This window comes from Papio anubis, chromosome 10, assembly GCF_008728515.1.
Source record: "Papio anubis isolate 15944 chromosome 10, Panubis1.0, whole genome shotgun sequence".
Taxonomy (NCBI): Eukaryota; Metazoa; Chordata; class Mammalia; order Primates; family Cercopithecidae; genus Papio; species Papio anubis.
The window spans coordinates 41,952,341-41,977,388 of record NC_044985.1 but is presented as its reverse complement, the minus strand read 5'-3'; the positions used below and the strand labels follow the sequence as shown (position 1 = coordinate 41,977,388).

At 36.1% G+C, this 25,048-nt stretch overlaps 1 protein-coding gene across 1 annotated transcript in view; it reads left to right on the top strand.

Annotated features, from left to right (window-relative positions):
- Positions 1-25,048, top strand: part of CCDC148 (coiled-coil domain containing 148) — a 278,990-nt gene that overhangs the window by 181,596 nt on the left and 72,346 nt on the right. Inside the window, exon 11 of the mRNA XM_021923638.1 lies at positions 19,783-19,923. Coding sequence (XP_021779330.1) covers positions 19,783-19,923 — 141 coding nt within the window. The remainder of the gene's footprint in view (positions 1-19,782; positions 19,924-25,048) is intronic.

The following is a 25,048-nucleotide window of genomic DNA, read 5'->3' as shown; positions in this document are numbered from 1 at the left end:
GCTGGGAGTTGGAGACTGGAGCTGTTCCTATTCGGCCATCTTGCTCCGCCCTGACATTACTATTTTATTGCTTTTCAATAAATCTAAAATACTATATTCACATATCTCCTTATGATTCTAATTGAAGAGACATACTTAAGTATTAAAAATCCAATAGTTTAGCCATGTGACTTTGCAATCTTATATCTCATGCTTGAAGACATGCCTAAAAATAATACTCACCAAAGAAGGAAGAAATGCATACTGTGTTCCTTACAGAGAATATTAGTGTAGATTCTACTTTGTTCCATTATTAACTTCCCTTTTGAACTGAAATACTTTCTAATTTGTTCTGTTATTTACTTCGTTTAGACTTAGCAGGGATAGCACCTAAAGTGGAGCCCAAGACAAGGGCTTATGTGCAGGTAATTTATTTCAGAAAATGACCTACGTCAAGGAAGAAAAGTAGAAGCTTTGAAAAAGTCAAACAAGGAAGGAGGAAAAGCCATTCCAAGGATGCATTGTTTTGTTGATCACCACTGTGGGCACTACAGTGTTCAGTCTGTGTTCATTGCAATTAGGTATCCTGTGCAGAGCCATAGAGAATGTGCCATATAACTATTCTTCCAAGGGGTGGAAGAGAGAAACATGTATTCATCAGCTTCCCTCCATCAGTGGTCAAGGGTTGACAAGTAGGGTATAAACTTTCTTGTATTTCTAGGTTTACACATGCTTCAGAATGAATAAGTTTTTGCAAACATTTTACATGGGCAATGGAGGGCAGAGAAACCCTGGAGCAGAAAGTGAGATACATGGTGCAAGTGAGATGAGGTTGAGTTGCTGCCAGTTCCTACCTATGAGCAGCTGGTTGCCACAACACTTGCTGCAGTTAAGAGGCTGGCCAAGAGCCAACAGGTACATGAATATGTGCTCAAACATGAAGGAAATGCAGATTAAAACCAGCATGAGATATCGCCTCACACCTGAGAGGATGGCATGACCAAAAAGATGAGAGAATGAGCGTCAACGAGAATGTAGAGAAAAAGGAATTCTTCTACACTGTTGGTGGGAATGTAAATTGGTACAGCCATTATGAAAAAATGGTATAGGTGTTCCTCACAAAATTAAAAGTAGAACTACCATATGCCCAGCAATTCGTCTTCTGAGTATATACCCAAAGAAAATGAAATCACCAATCAAAGATAGCTGCACTTCTGTGTTCATTATTCACAATAGTCAAGATATGGAAACAACCTAAGTGTCCATCAAAGGATGAAAGGACCAAGCAATTGTGGCATGTATACATCCAACGGAATATTATTCAGCCATAAAAGAAGGAAATTCTGCCATTTGTAGCAACACGGATGAACCTATGCTAAGTAAAATAAGTTAGAGAAAATAAAATACTGCATGATCTCACTTTTACATGTGGAATCTAAAAATGTTGAACTCATAGAAGCAGAGAGTAGAATGATGGTTACCAGGGGCAAGGGCATGGGAGGAAAGGGGAGATTTTAGTCAAAGGGTACATACTTTCATTTATAAGATAAATAAGTTCAGGGGATCTAATATACAGCATGGTGGCTATAGTTAACAGTCCTGAATTGTATATTTGAAATGTGCTTGAATATTCTCACCACGAAACAAAACAAAACAAAAAGGGTTACTAGGTGAGGTGATAAATGTGTTAACTAATTTGATTGTGGTAGTCATGTCACAAAATTCTTAGATATAAAAGCCTCATGTTGTATACCTTAAATTAATATAATTTTGTTTGTCAATTATACCTCAATAAATCTGGAAATTTTTAAAAGTTTGGTGTAGAGGACATGAGATGGTACACAGATGTTTGATTTATCAGCTAATAAAGAATAGTGAAGGAGGAGTTTAAAGGAGGTCAGACAAATGCTTTAAAGGAGGTATAAGATATTACTACACCCTATAAGAGCACGTAAATCAACCCCTCTCCCCCAGAAAACTAGCCGTCTAAACTCTGACAGTATCACTTGCTGGTGAAGAAGTGCAGCAACTGGAATCCTTATGCACTGCTGATAGACAGGCAGAGAAGTACAGCCATTTTGGAAAACCAGTTTGGCAGTTTTTTATAAAGTTAAACATACACTTATAGGACTCAGCAATGCTACTGTTTATCAAAATACTAATAAGTGAAATAAAAACTTATGTTCACAAAATACCTGCACATGAATGTGTATAGCAGCTTAATTTGTGATCACCAAAAACTGGAAACAACCCAAACGTCCTACAACTAATGAATGTATAAACAATCTGTGGTACATCCATACAATGGAATACTTCTCAAAGTATTCAGAGGAATCAACCACTCATACATGGAACAACCTGGATGAGCATCAAATACATTATGCTAAGTGGAAGAAACCAACTGCAAGAACTACATACTGTGTAATTTCTTTTACATAATGTTCTAGAAAAGGCAAAACTGTGGGGACAGAAAATAGGGCTGAAGCCACTGCATCGTGAGTGAAGGACTGACCAGTCCAGGAGAAAAGGCAGATAGATAACGGACGCTTTTTCAGGTAAGGTTGAGATTTTATATGTGTGTGAAAGCAGAGTTAAATTCTTTTAGATACCAATGACAATCTCTAATTTATATGTTTTTCTGTTGTTAAAATGACATAGTTACTTAGTTCCTATTTAATTGTAATACTATTGTATGTCTGCTAATAGGTTATGACCTAGTGGTAGATGTAAAAAGCTGAATAACAACAGTCCTTGCCCTTAAAAACCTGTATTTTCTGATAGGGAAGGCAACTGTAAAATAAAAAATTTCAATTCAGTGTGTCTAATTATGTAAGAAGTACATGTCCTCGATGTGGTGGTAATACCAAGAGTGAAATGATTGCCTTGTCTCATCCTGTGTCTGGGAAGGCAGCACAGAGGAAGGGATGCTTGAGCTGAGTCTGGGCAAGCAGATAACATTTTACTATTAAAACAAGAGGTGTGTAGGTGTGGCAGGGCATTCCAGAAGTGGAGAAGACTGTCCAAAGCCACGGGGCTGAAAACAGCATGGCGAGTATGATGTTTAGTGTGGGTGGAACACAGGTTTATATGGGGAGAAGAAAGGAATGAGTCTTCTTTGACAGATAATAGAGAGCCTGGCATGTCATGCTAAGAATCGGAGTTTTATCTAGTTCAGGAGAGGTTGAAATTTGATAGCCTGAATATTAAGCTAGGGCTTCATATGTTTGTTTTTAAGAATGTGGGTATATTTTCATGCCCATCAATGGAGTGGTTAAAGAAACTGTTTTTTATGCACATATGTGTATATTCGTATACACACATATTCATATATACATGTATGTATATTCACATATACATATATTCATATATACATGTATATATTCACATATACATACATGTATATATACATGTGTGTATATTCATATATACATATATGCATGTTCATATATACATATATTATATATGCATATAGCTTATTCATATATACATATATGTATATTCATGTATACATATATGTATATTCATGTATACATGTATGCATATTCATATATTGTATTCATATATGTATATTCATATATGTATATTCATATATACACATATATGTATATTCTTGTATGCGTATATATGTATATTCTTATATACGCATATATGTATTCATATATATGTATATTCATATATATATGAATACTAGTACTCAGCCATAAAAAGGAATAAATTAATGGCATTTGTGGCAACCTAGATGGGATTGGAGATTATTATTCTAAGTGAAGTAACTCAGGAATGGAAAACCAAACACTGTATGTTCTCACACATAAGTGGGAGCTAAGCTATGAGGATGCAAAGGCATGAGAACGACACAATGTACTTTGGGGCTCAGGGGGAAAGGGTGGGAAGAAGGTGAGGGATAAAGGACTACAAATTGGGTTCACTGTAGACTGCTCGGGAAATGGGTGCACCTAAATCTCACAAATCACCACTAAAGAACTTATTCATGTAGCCAAATAGCACCTGTTCCCCCAAAAAACTATGGATATAAATAAATTTTAAAAAGAATGTGGGTATATTTTCAACATGAACATTTTGGAAGTTGTGCATACAGATCCAGGCTTCCAGCTTCTCTTGAAAAACTGGAACATCTGGTGACTGTGGGCCTACACTCATTTCTATGTGGCGGCAACTGGCTGGAGTCAAAAGCAGCTGCCTCCTTTAAGTGCCTTGAGGCGGAGCATGTGCCTCTTCCTCTGAGTGCAGTCCCAACCACCACCTGTCATTTTACACCCAGCCCCCTTTACTCACTTTTGTACCTGCCTGCCCGTGGCAGATATTTGAGCTTGTGCCTCTGCTGAAGACAGTGGGGAGCCAATGAAAGGCTTGAGGCAGGGGAATCATGTGATCAGACTTTCCACTCTAAAAGGATTAGTCAGGCATGCATATGGAAGGTGGATTGACATGGGATAAATCTGAAAGTGGAGAACCAGTTAGGAAATAATTGCCAATCTAGGAAAGAGATGAATGCTTAACTGAACTTAGTAGGGGGCTGGAGGTGAGATAACAGAGCCTAGATACATTAAGGAGGATTTGCTGACAGGATGTGAAGGGTAATGGAGAAAAAGAAGTCTAGGGTGGCTGTTGGCTTAGGCAACCGACTGGGTAATCTGTGATGCCATTAACCTAGATACGGAATACAGATTCTGAGGAGAAGATAGTGATTCCATTTTGAATGTGCTGCTTTTGGAGATATGTTGGCTACCCAACAGAGAGCTGAATATATGGATCTGGAGCCAAGGACTTGGGAGCTGTGAGCACATTTGTGGTACTGAGGCCCCAGTGGGTTGAGTGAAAAGGAAAGAACCAAAAAGGAAACACTAGAGGAAGTGGACCCAGCTAGCCAAGGGAGATGTACAATTGGTGTTATTGATTCCAACATGCTACTAACTCTTTAAAATATATTTATGAATTATAAGTTAGAAACATTTTCTTATTAATTCAACAAATATACTTTAAATACTAATGACAATAGTATTTGAAGATTAAAGTTTCCCCTTGTGTGAAGATTAAGGCTTCCATGGGATGTATATGAGGCAGAGGAGTCACACATATGAAAAAACTGACTCTTATGAAGAGATAAAGTAATTTTAAATGTAAAAAAATAAAAAACCAAGACATTTGCACATAATGGTGCATAGGATTATTGTTTGGTTGCATTAGCTCTGTTGTGAAAGATAGCATCTTTTTCTAGCTGAGAGTAGTTATCTGTAAGCAGGAAATGTTCAATAGAACATAGACTTGAAAGACCAAATTCAAATTTCTAAACCTCCTAGCATAAGTGTCTATTAGATTCACACCATCATGCTTTATATGTTCTATTTAATACATTTTTATGGATTAGGACAGAGCTGTCTCCTTGGGTGAATAGTATAGAATTTTATATGAGGGGTCATAGCTATTCCTTTAAGAAACATATACGGAATAAATAATTCAAAGATTGGGGAAGCTGGAGGAATGTATAAATGAGCTTTGGTGGAGTTGTCATTTAGAAGTAAAGCTGGCTAAATCTTGAACATAAAACAAATGAATTCAGAATAATGCACATTATTCTAGTGTTTATCTGGTCAGAACATTCATTTCAGAGGTTAACCAAGACTTTATGGAAAAGAATAAGATTTCCCATGTCCACAAACATATTATAATATCAGTACAGCATCTTGCCTTTTAGTATCTATTTGGAAAAAATTCAAGATGACTGAATTTATCATATTGTGAGTACTCAGAGAATTGATGTTTGTAACTTCCATTTAGCATTTTGGGGATAATCTGGGTGAGGCCCCTGTGCATGGATATAATAGCTCCTTAATTTTACATTTTATCCTTTGCCTCCCATCCCCACTTCTTTTTCTGTCTTGAAGGTGTTGCTTCCTTTTCCCCCAGGTATATTCTGACTATTCTTTCTAGAAGACGGCATTCAGAAAATGCACACATATCAACATGCACTATATTTAGTTTGAAATATTCATTGCTGAATAACATCCCACGTGAAGGGAGTTCTGCTGATAATTATAGAAGTCACTTTATTTTATGGTTTTTCCCAGTTAATAATCTTGTGATTCTTGTTTGAGTTCCATTCTTGGTCCCCTGTATAGCTAAGATGTGACAAGTCAAGAGATTAAAAGTACTGCCGGTTTCTTTAAATTATCAGTTGTTGATTCTGTGCTATATCTAGAAAGAAATGAGCTGATGAGGGAAGAAGTATTCTCATTGAAAGTTTCCTATTTGGGTCCCATAAGTTAGTAAATCCATATACTGTAATCACTTTTATCACACTCTATAATCACTTTCCTTAATTTTTGTTCTCAGCAGTGGTCTCTATTTTGTAGCTCCAAAACGGTCTTATTCTCGTTAAAAAAAAAAAAAAGTTACAGTTGTTACTGATCTATGAGCAGTTCTCTTGAGGGTTCTGTTCATTAAAATAATAACTCTAAAGGAAATATCAGAGCTTTAAGGAGTATGGTTATATTAATGTAAACCTGTACATTTAAGAATAGTTTACTAATGCTTTTTTACATTATATGATTTACATTATATACATTTTTTTACATTATATGCATTATTTACATTATGTAATATACATCTTTCACCTTCCCCTGCTAGGCATCATAATCCCTTAATTATAGAAAAGGATTTTAGATAACTCCTTTTCTTCTTTGTAATCCATTTAACTTGCATTAATTAGGCAAATGCCTTGTTAGGTAAATGTACTAGATATTTTATTTTTAACCACAGCCCAAGATAAGAAAGCTCAGAATTGCAGAATCAAAAGAGGAGTCATTTCCGGGGTTTGGTAGATTTATGGAAAATCTCTGATATTAAAATTAAACTTAAGGCTCAGCAGAAAGCTGTCTCAACTTTTTAAAGGGATGTTTGTAAGATCACAAGTATCTTTAAGAATGAGTTTTTTTGAGTATCTCCTTTGAATTTAGCATGTGGTAGATTTTATGGATTACAAAATCGGCATACAACTTGTCCCCAGAATATAGGGAGTATATAATCTAGTTGGGAAGTGGGATACACATGTGAAGTGGTTAATAAAGTTTTTAATATAGGATAATAAAGTGCTAAATATATTTAATACATCTTTAATAAGTATTTACTGTGCCAGGCATTGCAATAGTTTCCGTGGGAGGTAAAAAGAACAGGTAGGTGCCCACTACCCACTGCAGAAGATAGTTACACATACATAAGCCTAACTTACTCAAGGCCTCAATTCATAGACTATATGCCCTAAAGTAGAGTCTTATTGTATTCTAAACTTTACTATTCCCTTAGAATCTAAATCCTCCTTTGTGAATTGTTCAAAGCTGAATCCAGGTCCTACCAGCTGTGTAAAACCTTCATGACTTTAGCCTGCCTCCTTGATAAAACACTAGAGACACAAAGAGGGCAACGGGATAGGTGGAAGGAAGTGTGGTCTGTGTAAGAAATTTGTCAGGCTAAAGTTTCCTATTGAAATCACATAATCTCAGCAGTGACATACTAAATGGTACTCATCTGGCCCTGTGGTTTAGGTACTAGACAAGTATATGATTGCCAATCAGAGTTTTCTTTTTTCTTTTATTACTATTATTTTTAAACTTTTAGGTTCATATGGTTTGACTCTATGTCCCCACCCAAATATCATGTTGAATTGTAATCCCCACATTTCAGGGGAGGGGACCTGGTGGAAGGTGATTGGATCATGGGGGCGGCTTTCTCCATGCTGTTCTCATAACAGTGAGTGAGTTCTCATGAGATCTGATGGTTTAAAAGTGTGACAGGTCCCCCCTTGCTCTCTCCCGCTGCTATGTAAGACATGCCTTGCTTCCCCTTCACCTTCTGCCATGACTGTAAGTTTCCTGAGGCCTCCCTAGCCATGCAGAACTCTGAGTCAATGAAACCTCTTTTCTTTATAAATTACCCAGTCTCAGGTAGTTCTTTATATCAGCATGAAAACAGACTAATACAAGGGCACATGTGAAGATTTGTTATATAGGTAAACTCATGTCATGGGGGCTTATTGTACAGATTATTTCATCACCCAGGTATTAAGCCTAGTACCCAATAGTTATTTTTTCTGCTCCTCTCCCTCCTCTCACACTCTACTCTCAAATAGACTCCAGTGTCTGTTTTTCCCTTCTTTGTGTTCATGAGTTCTTATCCTTTAGCTAAAGGATAAGTTATAAGAACATGTGGTGTTTGATTTTCTGTTGATTAGTTTGCTAAGGATAATACCCTCCAGCTCCATTTATGTTTCTGCAAAATATATGATCTTGTCCTTCTTTATGGCTGCATAGTTTTCCGTGTTGTATATGTACCACATTTTCTTTATCTAATAATCTGTCATTGGTGGGCATTTAGGTTGATTCCACATCTTTGTTATTGTGAATAGTGCTGCAATGAACATTCATATGCATGTCTTTTTATGGTAGAATGATTTATATTCCTCTATATACCTAGTAATGGGATTGCTGGGTCAAATGGTAGTTCTGCTTTCAGTTCTCTGAAGAATCACCATACTGCTTTCCATAATGGTTGAACTAATTTACACTCCCACCAACAGTGTTTAAGGGTTCTCTTTTCTCCACAACCTTGCCAGCATCTGTTATTTTTTGACTCTTTAATAATGGCCATTGTGACTAGTGTGAGATGGTATATCATTGTGGTTTTGACTTGCATTTCTCTAATGATCAGGGATATTGAGCTTTATTTCATATGCTTGTTGAAGACGTATGTATGTCTTCTTTTGAAAAGTATCTGTTCATGTCCTTTGCCTGCTCTTTAATGGGATTGTTTTTCTCTTGTAAATTTAAGTTCCTTGTAGATGCTGGATATTAGACCTTTGCAGATGCATAGCTTGCAAATATTTTCTCCCATTCTGTAGGTTGTCTGTTTACTCTGTTGATAGTTTCTTTTGCTGTTTAGAAGCTCTTAAGTTTAATTAGATGCTGTTTGTCAATTTTTGATTTTGTTGCAATTAGTTTTGGTGTCTTTGTAATGAAATCTTTGCCCATTCCTATGTCCAGGATGGTATTGCCTAGGTTGTCTTCCAGGGATTTTATGGTTTAGGGTTTTATATTGCAGTCTTTAGTCCAACTCAAGTAGATTTTTATATATAATGTAAGGAAGGGGCCCAGCTTCAATCTTCTGCATATGGCTAGCCAGCTATCCCAGCACCGTTTATTGAATAGGGAGCCTTTTCCCCATTACTTGTTTTTGTCAGCTTTGTTGAAGATTAGATGGTCATAGGTGTGCATCCTTGTTTCTGGGGTCTCTATTATGTTCTATTGGTTTATGTGCCTGTTTTTGTACCAGTACTATGTTGTTTTGGTTACTGTAGCCCTGTAGTATAGTTTGAAGTCAGGTAACATAATGCCTCCAGCTTTGTTTGTTCTTTTTGCTTATGATTGCCTTGGCTATTTGGGCTCTTTTTTGGTTTCATATAAATTTTAAAATAGTTTTTTTTCTAGTTCTGTGAAGCATATCATTGGTAGTTTGATAGGAATAAGATGGAATCCGTAAATTGCTTTGGGCAGTATGACTATTTTAATAATATTGATTCTTCTTATCCATGAGCATGGGATGCTTTCCTATTTGTTTGCATCTACTCTGATTTCCTTGAGCAATTTTTTGTAATTCTCATTGTAGAGATCTTTCACTTCCCTGGTTTGCTGTATTCCTAGGTATTTTATTCTTTTCATGGCAATTGTGAATGGGATTGCATTCGTGTTTGGCTCTCAGATTGGCTGTTGTTGGTGTATAAGAATGCTAGTGATTTTTGTACATTGATTTTGTATCCTAAAACTTTGCTGAAGTTGTTTATCAGCTGAAGGAGCTTTTGGGCTGAGACTATGGGTTTTTCTATATATAGAATTATCATGTCATCTGCAAACAGGGGTAATTCGACTTCCTCTCTTTCTATTTGGATGCCCTTTATTTCTTTCTGTTGCCTCATTGCTCTGGCTAGGACTTCTAATACTATGTTGCATGGTAGTGGTGAGAGAAGGCATCCCTGTCTTGTGCCGGTTGTCAAGGGGGAATGATTCCAGCTTTTGCCCGTTCAGTATGATGTTGCTGTGGGTTTGTCATAGACAGTTTTATTATTTTGAGTTATGCTCATTCAATACCTAGTTTATTGAGAGTTTTTAACCTGAAGGGATGTTGAATTTTATTGAAAGCCTTCTCTGCATCTGTTGAGATAATCATGTGGTTTTTGTCTTTAGTTCTGTTTATGTTAATCTGAGTTTTAGATACTTATTCATCCACCCTAGAAATATTCATTGAGTATCTGCTTTGGGGGAGGCACTATTCCAGGATTAGGGATAGAACAGTGAATAAGGCAAGTCCCTGCTATCATGGAGCTTACTGTCTAAAGAGAAAAACAGACAAGAAAATAAATCAATTGATTAATAATACAATTTATATAGTGGCAAATGTAAGTGAAATGAAGATAAAACAAAGTAGGTAGTTAAAAAGTCATTAAGAGGAGGGTATTTTAGACACTATTCACAGACACAGGTAAGAGATGGGATAGACAAATGTTAGGTGAAATCATTAGGATGGGGCACTGAATAACCTTGAAGGGTCAAGAAGCAGGAACGAGAGCTTTTCAGGCAAGACGTGGGATGGAGATAAGCAAGAATGTGTAGGAGTGGGGAGGAAAGGAAGAAGCAGAGAAGGACGAAAGCCTGGGGAGTCATAGGAAATAAAGTCATGTGTACAGGGTCACATCCAAATACACCTTGAAAGATTGAGTCTTCCTTTTGGACAAAGTGGTATACAAATAAATGAATAAATAAATAGCTCTAAATCCACTTGAACTGGTGGCCAAAAAGCCACTGCTATTAGAGGCTTGAGCAGGGAAGCAAAAATGTGTGAAAATTAATCCAATAAATATATGTGTACACAATGGTTTGAACCAAAGTGACACTGAAGTCAGGAATGTCAGCTAGAATGCAACTGCAGCAATCCAGGCACATAAATAGCATTTTTATATCACATTTGCTTTCTTACCTCATTTCATATTCATTTAAACATATCTATTGAGCATCTATTAGGTGCCGGGGGTATGTAAAGCACTGGAGATACATTGGTTAGTCAATCAGTTATGTTCCCTGTCCTCATGGGGATCACAGTGGAGTGGCGAAACAGGCACCAGTCAAGTAATTACAAGACTGAAAGGCTAATTTCAAATTATGAGAATTACCTTGAAGAAAAAGTAAACAGCATTATGGGGGCACATAACTAAGAGGCTTGATATCATGTTGTGGTGGGCAAGGCTTCCCTGACAGAAATTGCAGCAGAAATTTGAGATTGAATAAATATTGATTAGAAAGTGGAGTGTAGGGCAGGGAGGGGGAAAGAACACTCCAAACAAAAAGAAAAAAAAATAGCATGTGCAATATCTGTATAGCTGGAGGGCATATGGCCTGTTCAGGGATCTATCTGTAAGGTACATCTGGAACAGAGGGTAAATTGGTAATTGGTGTGGAATTATGAGTTGGGGTTGCAGACATAGGCTAGGCCAAATACTGCGAGCCATGTCGTCTATACCTGGGAGTTTACACATTAACCCATGAGCAGTGGAAACCACTGAAAGATATTAGGCAGGGAGATGGGAGTGTGGACAGGGAATGAGATGGATCAGACATCTGTTTTGAAAATACTCACTCTGGCCTCAGTAGAGAGAGAAGGGCAACAGTGGATGCAGGGAGGTTCTTATGGAATTAGGGTAGTGGTTATGGAAATAGAGAGAACTGAATGGGTTTAAGAGATAGTGGGAAGTACAGTCAGGAGTAATGGGCAACAGAACTTGGATACAGGCAGTGTTAGGATAATTCCTGAGTTTCTTGTTTGTGCAAATGGGTGGTGTTTGCAGAGCCACCCTGTCATGTGTGCATCATTATTATCTCATTTTACACTTACCTGAGGTTCTAAGGGGCTAAATAGTATGCCTAGGGACACCTTTAATAGGTCACAGAGGTAAGACTCAAACTCTGGTGTATGATTTCAAAACTTGGGTTATCTCATCTATGCTGTGCTTCTGAGTTGATTGCAGAAGGAAGAAAGACTGTAGCTCAATGATGGTGACATAAAAACATTGGTCTTTATTATCACAGAGCCATAGAATCTTAGCATTGGGAGGGATTATAGAAAGCTTTCTGATGTGTTTTTTGAGCTTCTTTGACTGTGACTTACAGTGAGAAATGTATTTTACATCACAAATGAACACACAAAGAATGGAAACAATTTCTTGACACAGCATTAATATATTGACATGATCTCTGTTATTTTCCACTCTATCATGTTACATAAAAAATGCTAGTTGCTATCCACAAAATTGATTTCATAATCCAATTAATGAATTGTTTAGACAATACTAATCTAGTCCTCTTAATTTTTAGAAGAGTATTTGAGGCCCAGAACTGGGAAGTGATTTCCCAAAATCTTACAGCCAAGAAGCAAGTGAATTCCCTACCCTTAGTCCAGTTTTTTTTGTTTCTTTCATAAATAAAATTGACTGATAGGTTTGTAAATTTTATCATTTCGGAAAAAGTAGCTGTTGATAATTTTTGCTTATTGGCATTTAGTTTGTTTCTTCCTGTAAAAGTTTTGTTTTATACTAAGGTTAGACCCTCCAGGACCCAATTAAATGAAACATTGCAAGATTTTATTTCAGAAGTAAAGGACATGGAACAGTCAAGATAATAATAGTGCATTATCTTTGAGAATCTGAGAAAGACTAATAAAAGGCCACAGAAAATGAAAAGCAGTTATCAAAGAGAGGTGATAAAAAAAATGAACTTATGAAGTTACCTAAGAAACCAAGGAATAATTGTGAAGCCAAGAATAAAAATAAAATTTTTCTGCTAAGCAGAAATGCCAAATGGAGAATAGAAAGTTTTAATAACATGCAAAATCACAGGTACTGTATTTCATGAGCAAAGTTTAAACATAAACGAAATATGTAAGTTTAAAAAGCTTAGGTAGGTAATATTGAAAAACAGTGGTACATTGGAAAAATATTTAATGGAGCTATCAGACTGTTAAAGATTTAATAAATGAAAATTTAAAGTTTACTCAGCTGAACTGAATTTAGAAGCTTATAGTAACATTTAGGGAGAAGACAGAGAAAGGGATTTGTTTGCTAGTTTTTACACAGTCCTCTAATCTTGATGGAAATATAAATTAGTTGCTGAAAATCCTGACAAGTTTTCTGATTATTTTCCCCATCAGATATGCACAAGCGAAGCTTAGGAAGCAGTGAAACAGCTAGGACTGAGGAAAACAGGGATCAGAAGTCCCACGGTGGGGGAGTTGGAAAATGGTAGCATGTGTGGTGGGAGACTTTTTCTTTTTAAAGACCAATACAAGAGGCAGAAGAGAAAATACTGTCCATGTAACTTCAGGGTATTATCCATGCAGTCACCCAACAAGTACTTATTGAACCCTTACTGAGTGGCAGATGCTGTGCTAATCTTTGGAGACAACCTATGAATAAGACAGATCTGGTCCCCTGCCCTTATGAAGTTTGCAGTCCCTTAGGTCATTCCAAACACTTGACACATGCTGTAATAGAATAGGGACAATGTGCTACAGAAGTAGAGAGGTATCTGATCTGGGCATGGTGGGTTAGGAAAGGCTTCCTGGAGCAAATGGCATCTGAGCCAAGACTTGAGTAGGATAAGTAGAAGTTATGCAGAGGAAGTGTGAAGTAGACAGGTTTGCCTGTTTCAAGGATTACATCATACCATGTGTTTAACATCTTAATAAACATTATCCTGGCACAGAATAATCTCCCGTAAATGGCAATTTTTCGTATTTCATTATTGTCAGTTATAGGCACTGCTCAGATGGTACCTTTCTTTTGATTTTCCATATAAAACAACCACATCACACACTGTTTCCATAAATATTGCCAATAGAATATAATATTAATGTTTAATTGTTATTATTTAAAAGGTTTACAAAATACTGATGTTTTTCATTGAAGTCAGCTTTGTTTGGAGAAGAAAAATGCAGAGCATATAGTATATTACAATCTGTCTATCTAAGGAAAATACAGAATCAGACTAATAGAACTTAAGTGAACTATAGTGGTGACCTGATACAGTCCCTCCCTTTAACACATGAAAGAACATAACACATGAATGAGCCATTTGCTCAAAGTAACAATATTGTTTGTTGGTGGCAAAGATGGGTCTCAAAAGCAGATGTTCAATATTCATTTCCTTTACGCCATACTGACACTTATAATAAATTGTTTTCAAAGCTCTCAACTTTGATGTAAAATTGTGTTAATATTGTTTCATTGATGTTAATTTCAATCATTACCTTTGAAGTTTTCATGGACTTCATTTTTGTTTTTCTACTACTTTGTTCTTTCTGAGAATGTGTGCTTATTAATTTCAGTTGAACCATTTTACTGTACATTAAGAGTGAGGAGTATACGTAATGCTACTATCCATTTTCATTTTAAACCATTAATTTATTATTTGCAGTAGACAAACATATTTTAAATGTCATTTATCCTCTGTTAGGTCAAGGTCTCAATCAAAGATGACCATTGGTAGGCATATTAAGCAAAGTATTAATTAAAACCTGGAAAAATGCCCTGTAGTTAGTAGTCTAAATAATATTTTCCTATAACACACACTCCTGGCTGCCACTGTGGTAATGTTCTTTTGTGATTATTATTGTTACATGGTTATATGTTCACATACTCTCTTTAAAGCTATATAATTAGCAAAGCCTTTAAAATAAAACTACTAAAATGTTCTTCTGTGCTATTCTTCCTTTTGCTCACTGTTCACTCAGAGTCTTCTGTGCTTTAGTCTATTGTACTAGTATTGATTCCTTTGCCCACCTGCCAGCTTTCTTATCCTTAGGCGTCTTGAAAATACCATAATTGTTTGTCATTCTCTCCACATGGGAGCCATTCACATCCCTTGACTATCTCTGTGAGGATCCATTGGATAAGGATTATTTCAATGGCCACCAGATTCTTCATCTTATCCAGTGTGCATTCTGAAAAGCTGTTTTGCCTTATTGCTTACATAGCAATTGCTGCTGAGCTTGTTTCTCATTGTCAAGATCTCACCACTCTAGCTTCCGACGACCTTCTTTCCTTTACCGCCCCCCCTTTTTTTCCTGGTAGCATTATAATTAGAAATAATGCTGTGAATTATTGACTTCTGGTAAAATTCTATGAGTTCCTGATCATCCCCATGATTCCAATATTAAGTAGAAGCAATTTAGTTTCTGAAGGCTGAAGCTTTGCTCTAGGGTTTTTTTTTTTTTTTCCACAGCATTTCTTTTCTTTTTTTCTTATATTACTTAAGATCTACAAACTATTGACTTTTGGTTGTTGAATTTGCAGCTGTTTCAGGATTTTCTGGTGTGTACATCACTGTTTAAAAATCAACATAACTTTATCACTTTTTTTTTTTTTTTTGGAGTAAAGAAGCATCATTTAGACTTGCCAAAGACAGGGAATGGTAAATTAAATAAATTGGTGAGTAAACTGGTTATACCAGTTTGATTGGTCTGGCTATTCTCTTGCTATACTTGCCTTAGGAAACAGAAATCTTTTTCATTTATAGATTTTGATTTATGCTTTTGCTTCTTTAAATCATAGGACATCATATAATATGCAAAGGTCATTCAATGATGGTTCCCATTAGTTTTAAATAAAAAAATGAGAAGAGTAGTTCTAAAGTCCTAACTTATTTGCATTAAAATTTATAAAAATAGTCTCAGTGCTCAGAAAGGCTGAATTTTTCTTTTCACTATTTCAGTGTATTACAAAACTTCCTTTCTACTGCCTCAGAACCTTTTTTTTTTTTTTTTTGAGACAGAGTCTCGCTCTGTCGCCCAGGCTGGATCTCAGCTCACTGCAAGCTCCACCTCCCGGGTTTACACCGTTCTCCTGCCTCAGCCTCCCGAGTAGCTGGGACTACAGGCACCCGCCACCTCGCCCGGCTAGTTTTTTGTATTTTTTAGTAGAGACGGGGTTTCACCGTGTTAGCCAGGATGGTCTCGATCTCTTGACCTCGTGATCCACCCGTCTCGGCCCTGCCTCAGAACCTTGAGACTACAGTATTTTGTTATATAAATCTCTTTGCATATGCATTATATTTTACAGTTTATTTTGTTTTTCAATACTTTTTTAGTATGGAAAATTTTTAAAACCTATAAACGTCTATCATCACCTGACTTCAACCATTATCCATTCATTAGTCACATTTGTTTTATCATATTCTTACCTACTCCCTCCCGCCCCTTGAAATAATAGTAAGAATCACAAGCACCATGTAATCTGTTAGTATTAAGTATCTAGCTTTAAAATTAAAGTCTATATCTCTAAAGTTATAAAATATAACCATACTATTATCATACCTAAAAACTTTAACAGTATTTCCTTAATAGCATCAACTAACCAATAGCATCAGCTAACTAATCAGTATTGAAATAGCTCTAATTCTCTCATAATTTCTTTTTACATTGGTTTATTTACATCAGAATCCAAATATAAACCACGTATTGTATTTGGCTTATATGTTTATTAAATCTCTTTCAATTCATAGTTCTTCCCTCATTTTTTCCTTGTAATTTGTTAAAGTTCTTTGAGTGTTCACAAATTTTAATTTTGTGGATTGTGTTCCGACATACTATTGCATAATGTGTTTCTCTGTTGGCTGAATTTCCTGTAACCTGATAGGTAGGTCTAGGGCTTTGATCAGATTCTATTTTATTTTTTGGTGAGAATAATTCATGGGAATGCTGTATGCTTCCATAAGAAGGAACAATGTCTGCTTGTTCCTCTGTGATGTTAAGATTATTCCATGTGTTTGTTTCCAGCTTGATCCATTCATTATAAAGTTTTCCATTAATTGTTAATATGAAGTTTTTAGCAGCCATTGATGATCATTAACTAGGATCCATTATTACAGCAGTTGTTGCAAAGTGGTATATTCTAATACTAACATTTTTTCTTATTTATCCGGCTTCATTTAAAATATTCATTTTGATGGATTGAATAAAAGTTAATTATTGAGCACCTATGATGCACCAGTACTCTGCTAGGCAGTATAAGGGGAAGGCAAATGCATGGACTGTGCTCTAAGTGGAAACCAACAATATATCCAACATACTCAGAGAGCAGTTATGGTATGGTCAGTGAAATAAGACAAGAGAGATAAGCATGGGCAGTAGAATGTTTCAAGGAAGATGTGGACCATGAGTATTTTATGAAGAAGGGGAAATCTGAGGGAATTGCAAGCAGGGGGTGCTTTGAGTCACTCCATGAGCTAAGAATAGGAATGGCCATATAAGGGAAGGCAGAGGAAGAACACTACTTAGAGATTATGTATTAGCAACATCAAAGGGGGGCATTTGTTGGTAGTAAGAAAACTAAATTATTTAGATTCTATATTGATCAGTTGACATCATCCTTTTGAACTTTCTGATCTTGTTCTAAACACTTTTGGCAGAAATACTTTGGATGGACTAGGGAACTACAACCAAGCTCAATGGTTTGGAAATTAGTTTGTCATAAATAAAAATTCATCTGAGCTTAAGAAATTTATGAGCTTCCAAGTCAGAAATAAAATGTAAAGAGACAGTCATGTTGATGTGCATACATAGTAATAAAAAAATCCAAACTACATGACGACTTGTGGTTCCACAGACCAAACCAGGATATTTGGAAAGGAGAAGCAGGTGCGCAGGGTTTGATGTGAAGCTGTGGCAAAGTTAAAGATGTTGAATTTAATTTTGGAAATGTTGGATTTTAAGTGCACATACAAATAGCTAAGTCTTAAAGAATTTGTTAATATAGGATTGAATTGCAGACAAAAAGATAGAGCGGATAATATAAATTTTGTGGTCAGAAACATAGAATGAACTCCTAGAAGAGGATGAGCACATCAGATAATGAACATAGATAGAGAGGTTGGAGGTTAATGAGAGGATAATGTAGGGTTGGGATTATAAGGTAGACACAGGAAACAGGAAGAAGAGAGCAGTATCTGTTGGTAGAGAAACAGGGGAGAGAAATGTCATGACCTGGGGCAGGAAAGAGTTTTAAGCATGAAGCAATAGTCAGCAGGGTCAACTATCACCATGAGGTCAAGGAATGGAGAACAGAGAACTATCTTTTGGGCATTTCAGGGGGAGATCACTAGTAATATTTGATGGGATGACAGAACACTGATTTTAATTGTAGCAAGTGAAAGATGGAAGATAAATTACAGAAAGGAAAGGTTTGAAAGCAGGTCAGGACAGAAGCAGGGATGATGTATTCTAGGAATGGGGTTCCCAAGAAAAAGGTCAATATGATGGACAGGATAAGCAGTAAGTGGACTAAACTGAATGATGTTTAAAAACTAGGAGTAGAAATTTCCTGGGTTATTTTGATAAACAAGGCAAAATATTACTTTAGAAAATGAAAATTTTGCAAAATGAACTTAATTATTTAGACTCACTTTAATTGTATTTGTATGACATTATTTTATTTAATTTTCATCATATATATTACCATTAATAAATGATGCTTACATGAAATGTGTAAGAAATGAAGTATTTAATTGGGAATGCTAATATAAAAAGAATTTTGCATACCTCTACATTTCCCTGCTGTCTGCTTCCTTAGCCAGATATATACATGGATCAGATAAGTATTTGTTTTTATTTCATTAGTTTCATTGGTTTCCTGCTTACAAGGATAATAAATACTTATTGAAAAAATGTCACCCAGCACAGAAAGGTTTAAAGAATAATTTTTTTAAATCCCAGGAAATGATTCTATTCAGAGATAACCAATATTGTTATTTGGTAAGTCCCCTTCCAAATCTCTTTCTATGCATAGATACATAGTTGATATTTTACATTAATGAGATCATACTGCAAATGTGGCTTTGTATCTGCTTTTCTGCATCTAATAATATATTGTGGATATTTTCTATTTCAATGAGTATGGAGTTATGGCATCCTCTTTCAATGGCAGTCATTGCATAAAAGTACCATAATTGATTTAAGCCATCTCCTTGCCAGACTTTAGACTTTTTCGGTTTTTCTGTTTTAAACAGCACTGTAGTGCACACTCCTGTGGGTACATTTTTGTGCACTTGTCCAGTTAATTGTCTTCTTTAAATAATATTCTGGAAATAGGGTTGTGGATCAAGGCTATGCATTTTTTATATTGTGACACATATTTACATATAACCTAATACCCAACAGAAAGGCTGTAGCAAGTATACTTTTACCAATAACACATACCGGTACCCAGAAAGTTGTTCTAAGTGTCTTACAGTGGTTTTTCATCTTAACTCAGGCCTGCTTTCCATTCTTATAAAACAAGAAAGCTGAAATATAGCAGAGATTCTTAAACTTTTAAGCATTTTAGGATTGAGAATTTTTGAAAGTTGTTTAACCTCTGGAAAAAAAAAAGGGGCAAAACCAGAAATTTTTACTTACTATTTGTGGGAATATACAGATTCTTTGGAGTTAAATCATAGATTCTTTAGGAACCCCACTCCATGAATCCAGGTGAAGAATTCCTGAATGACATGATTTTAAAGTTGCTTTTTCCTTTTAACCCACACACACACATGTTTCACAGATACATCACACAGTCATGTGCACATAGAATTTAAACATTTATTTGGAAAAAAAAATTGACATCTGCTTTATATAGAGCCTAGTCTTATTATGACCTGTGAAATAACTTCAGTGTGCGTAGTTACTGGAATGAAGTTTTTCTATTTATTTCAGGTTCTTCAATGGCGAGCCCACCAGGAAGAGGTAGCAAGACTGGAAATGGAAATTTCTGCCAGAAGAAGAGAAAAGGAAGAGGAGAAAGAGAAATTGTGGAAGAAGAAGGAATTGTTGCAAAGGGCAGAGAAGAAAAAAAAAGTATAAAATCTATTGTCAATATGAATGTGTGAATGAATGCTTACTGGCCTGATTGAGTTTTTTGGTCTTGATGTTTGGCATGAAATTCTCTTAAGCAGTTCTGAGAACATTCATAAAGATCTAGTGGAATGTTGCTTCTAATGAAAAGTTTATTTGAGCTTCAAAGATTTGTTGACATGGAGGAGAACCCACTTTGTTGATTTGTGTGAGCACAGGTACCTGTGATTAGAAGAGGTGCTGTAGGTTAAAAAACAAAACAACAACAACAAAAAAACAAGGTTTGTGAAGGTTGTTAAATCCTGTAATAAGTAGGGACGTGGCAAAAAATGAGAGGGTGCTGAGATAGTGTCTTGGTTGATGGCAATGTGGTAAATAATTGCCAAAAACATCCTTGTTGGTAGAATCTATTATACTAGAGGCAGTGCAATTCATGGAAAGTCAAAATGCCCTTTAAAGAGTTTACTTCTTGGCTATGTATTAGATGGTTTTGTTTCTCGATTACTAACACAAATTCCTCATTCCTCTTTTGAGTAAACATTTGTTGCATAATCTTAAAACTATACACCAAAAGAAATGATTGTTGATTCTCCATGGAAGATAGAATACACTTAAGGGTTGTTTTTGTTTTAAATATATGTATGAGATACTTATTTAGGCATTTATGTTTTTTCCCCCAACAAAAATTATGAAATTTGCCATAAAAATATTTTTGTTACACATTTAATCAGATATATTAACCATTTTTTAAATGGAGTGGCTAGCCTCTGTAGAAATAATTCTCAAAAAGCCAATTAATTTGTGATCAGCAGAGTAAAAGGAAATGGCCTTAACCTACACACCTGTTTTGATTTGATCTATATGGTGTAAAAAACTCTTTTCTTTGGAAAAGCTGCTTACAGTGCTAAGAATGATTAATTAATTTATGGTCATTGGTGGACAAACTTTTCCTTTTTGTGAACATAGTTGACATTTTGCACTATGTGAACCAACTAAGTCAAAGAAGCTCATGCCTAGAAGTTGTTCCTTCCAAGTTGAATATGTAGGGGTAAAGGAACTATGTATCTTAAAGCTATAAGCCAGTTTTTCCACATTTTATTAGACTTCAGTTGTCATTGTTATTGATTTGTTTTGTGACTTTAAATCAGCAAATTGGTGTAGAGGCAGCATGTGTGGAAAACAGCATACACAGAAGTTATATGATCATTTGACAAAGTCAGCTGCTAAGAAGATAGACTTCACAGTGCTTATTTTAATTCAAAAATGAATTTGATTTCTGCTTCTAAGGAAGTAAATAGGGTGGTTTTATCAAGTCCCTATCAAGAGAGTTGATGATTAAAGGGAATAATTACATGTACCTCCAAAACTCATAAGTATTGATCATGTTTCAAATAATGTAAGTGAGCTATGTATCTCTGGAGTGGGGGAACTTACCAATTATTTACTGATATGGAAGTACAGCATGTGAAAAGCATATCCCTCTACCTGGGCCCTCGAAGCATTTTCTCACTGTGAATTAGCATGACCACAAAAGGTATTATATTTGTAGGCACTTGTTTGCATGTGGTGTCAACTTAAATGTCATATGAAGAGATTTGGAAACAGTTTCATTTACTGGGGGTTTACAAAGACAGGTAAAGCCATTTAAATCAAATAACTCAAGTATTGAGAATGGAGTTGGTACAACTAATTGTGCGAGTTCAGTTTGGGTTGAGGAACTGGCATGGCTACACAGGAGAGGATGGGGAGACATCACTAGTTTGTAAGATTTCTGGAAGTGAGAGAAAGGCATTTAAAAGATGAGAGAGAGCTTCCTGAGCTTGCAGATGGGGCTGACAATTGCCTCATACACACTACAAAAAAAACCGAACAGAGTAACGGAAGGAAGAATTAAGCTGTTTTAATGGCTGAGGCACCCAAAGGGCTAACCTAAATGCAGCTTAAAACAAGGACACTTAGGCCTGAAAAGATGAAGGCTGAGGAGAATTTCAGTATCATTAGTTATGTGTGTAAATTAAATATCCTCTCCTCATCTTAGAATGCAAGATGAGATCTATACCTATGAGCATTAAAGTAGCACATGTTGAAAAAACATGAAAACCTCCATGCCTAGAATGCATTTTTTCGTCCCTAGTTGCATTTTGCTAAGCTTCATGCAGGATGTTACATGTATAAAGTGTCCTGCCCTTTATAATAAAAGATATTATAAGAAGTGCCCTATCAAATTTGTTGTCCTATTTATATAGAGTATAGAGGACATTACAATGTTTTGGGAAACTAAGCCAAATTTGTGATCAAACCCTAGCAATTGTGTAGGACCAAGGCATATGACTTATTTTATTTAAAACATACTTTTTCATTTAGAAAATTATTTTTAAAGTAGAGATTGATATGTTATAGACATCAGCACACATTGGCTAGCATTAAAATGTTAACATTTTTCATTTTGTTTCAGAGTTTTAAAATTTAAATAAAGGAGAGAATATCACAGATAAAGTTGAAATCCTCTTTTGAGACCTTCCTCAGTACCATTTCCCTTCTTTCCTACACAGAGACAATCATGATCAGGAATTTTACTTCTATCTTTCCAGGCCATATATAGATTTTAAGATATTTTGACATGTAATTTGTGACTTTAATTTTTTCATGAACACTATCATGCTGTGTCATTCTGCAGTGTTTTAAAAATATGTCTGTGTGGGGGAGGGAGAGCATTAGGACAAATACCTAATGCATGCAGGGCTTAAAACCTAGATGAGGGGTTGATGGGTGCAGCAAACCACCATGGCACACGTATACCTATGTAACAAACCTGCAGGTCCTGCACATGTATCCCAGAACTTAAAGTAAAATTAAAAAAAAAAAAAAAATCTGTGTTAGTAATACACATAGGCCTAGTTCACTCCTTTTTTTTTTTTTTTTTTTTTTTTTTTTGAGATGGTGTCTCACTCTGTCGCCCAGGCTAGAGTACAATGGCGTGATCTCGGCTCACTGCAACTTCTGCCTCCAGGATTCAAGAGATTCTGTTGCCTCAGCCTCCTGAGTAGCTGGGATTTGAGGCGCCTGCCACTATACCTGGCTAATTTTTGTGTTTTTAGTAGAGACGGGGATTCACCATGTTGATCAAGCTGGTCTCGAACTCCCAACCTCAGATGATCTGCCTGCCTCAGCTTTCCAAAGTGCTGGGATAACAGGCGTGAACCACCACGCCCAGCCTTTTAATTGCTACAGTGTTCCATAGTAGAAGTGAGCTAGTGTTTATCCATTCTCTTTGGTGGTTGATATTTAAGTTTCCAACGTTTTGTTCTTATAGGCTGTGCTGCAGCAGCCAGCTTGTACTGATGCATGTATTCAGGCTTTCACTAGGGTGCACCTAGAAGGGGAATAACTATGTTGTAGATTCATATACTTTCAACTTTATAAGATTTTGGGGGGTGGTTTATAAAATACTACAACTTTGCTTTTTGACTTTTGTCAATCTGGTAAATTTGAAAAGTATCTTATCAATATTTTAATTTGTATTTCCATGATCATTTGTGAGGTTGAAAATCTTTCATGTTTACTGGAGAGTTTTCTTTCTCTGTAACTCACTTCTTCATACTTTTAAAATCCATTTTTAAAATTAATATGTAAAAGCTCTTTATAAATTCTAGATTCTATTTCTTTTTATAGCTATATGGGTTGCATATATTTTCACCCATTGGTGGTTTGCCTTTTAATTTTGCCTATAGTATCTATAGTGTCACGGAAATTTAAAATGATCAAGTAATCAAGGTTATCAAACTGTTTCTTATGAATTATGCTTCTCTTCATGAACTGTGACCTGCTAGCAAGAGCATCTCTACAGGTGGCTCTTATATGTGTCTCTGTTGAGGGTCATATGCACTTTACCCTTTGGCCTGGGAATAATTTTCATATCAGTTTCTAGACTTGGAACACTATGCTGTGAGCCTAGAGTGCATCTGACTTAGGGCTAGTGCACAGCACTGGTCTGGGGTTCTGCACTTGATCCCTTTTCTTCTCTGGTCTCCCTGGAACTTTTGCAGAGAGTGATTATGGTGTATCTAGTCCCGATTTTGTGTCTGGACAAGTCCTATGTCAGTTTGTGCTATTTTTAAGTAGCTTGATTCCAGCTCCTGTGAGCACAGGTCCCATGACAAACGTTAAAGGCCCGGCCACCGCTATGCAGACCTATTCTGGGTCCCAGTTTTCCTCAAGTCCTTTTTCTTCAGCTCTCTCTGACTGCTCTGACTTTAGGTTCCATCTTTACTTTTGACACTGGGGCAGTGTGTGTGTGTGTGTGTGTGTGTGTGTGTGTGTAGTTGTGTTATAGTTTGTCCAGCATTTCTACGTGTTTGAGGTAGGAAAGGAGATTTCCATGTCAACTCAGAGATACTGACCAGAAGTTCTAGCTGTCTTTACATATACTCACCACAAACCTAGATGATCTTTGTTTTAACTATTTTATCTGTTGGAGACACATTTTGGTTCTTCAGCTTTTAACAGCAGCTTGGCAGAAAATTCCACCAGCAGCTCCCTGCTGTCATGAGAGGTGTTGCTTTGGTAGATGGTGCTCTGTTTTTCTCCCATCTGCTGTCTCATCTACCTGGCTTTCCCTTCTCCTCAGAGACTGGCAGTAGAGGCAGAGAAACTGTGCCATGTGAAAACTCCACCATACAATTTCTGAACAAGAGATAATCTTCCTCCTAATTCTTCTTTCCAGCAATTTGTCTGTTATGACCAATTTACTGGAATAATATTTTGGTTTGTATTCGATGCTAATTTTACCCTTAGATGCCCAGCTCCTTAAATCACTTTTTCTTCTATGCTTTAAAACTCAAGCTGAATATAATAGTTATAGTTTTCATGGTTTTATCTTAAGACTCAAAGAAAGTTTTGATTCCTAAGTTGTTAGATGATATTGATGTTTTTCAGGAGCATCTCTCTATTTCTGAAATTGCTGTCATGATAAAATCAAAAGATAATGCCTCTCTATAAATGATCCCTGGGAGCTATTGTAAGAAACACAATTTCCATGCTAGATGGACCTCATATAATATTGGCTCCCATACCACCCTTTCTCTAGATGTGGCTCTTTGTGTAGCTTAAATCACAGAAAAAATTCTCT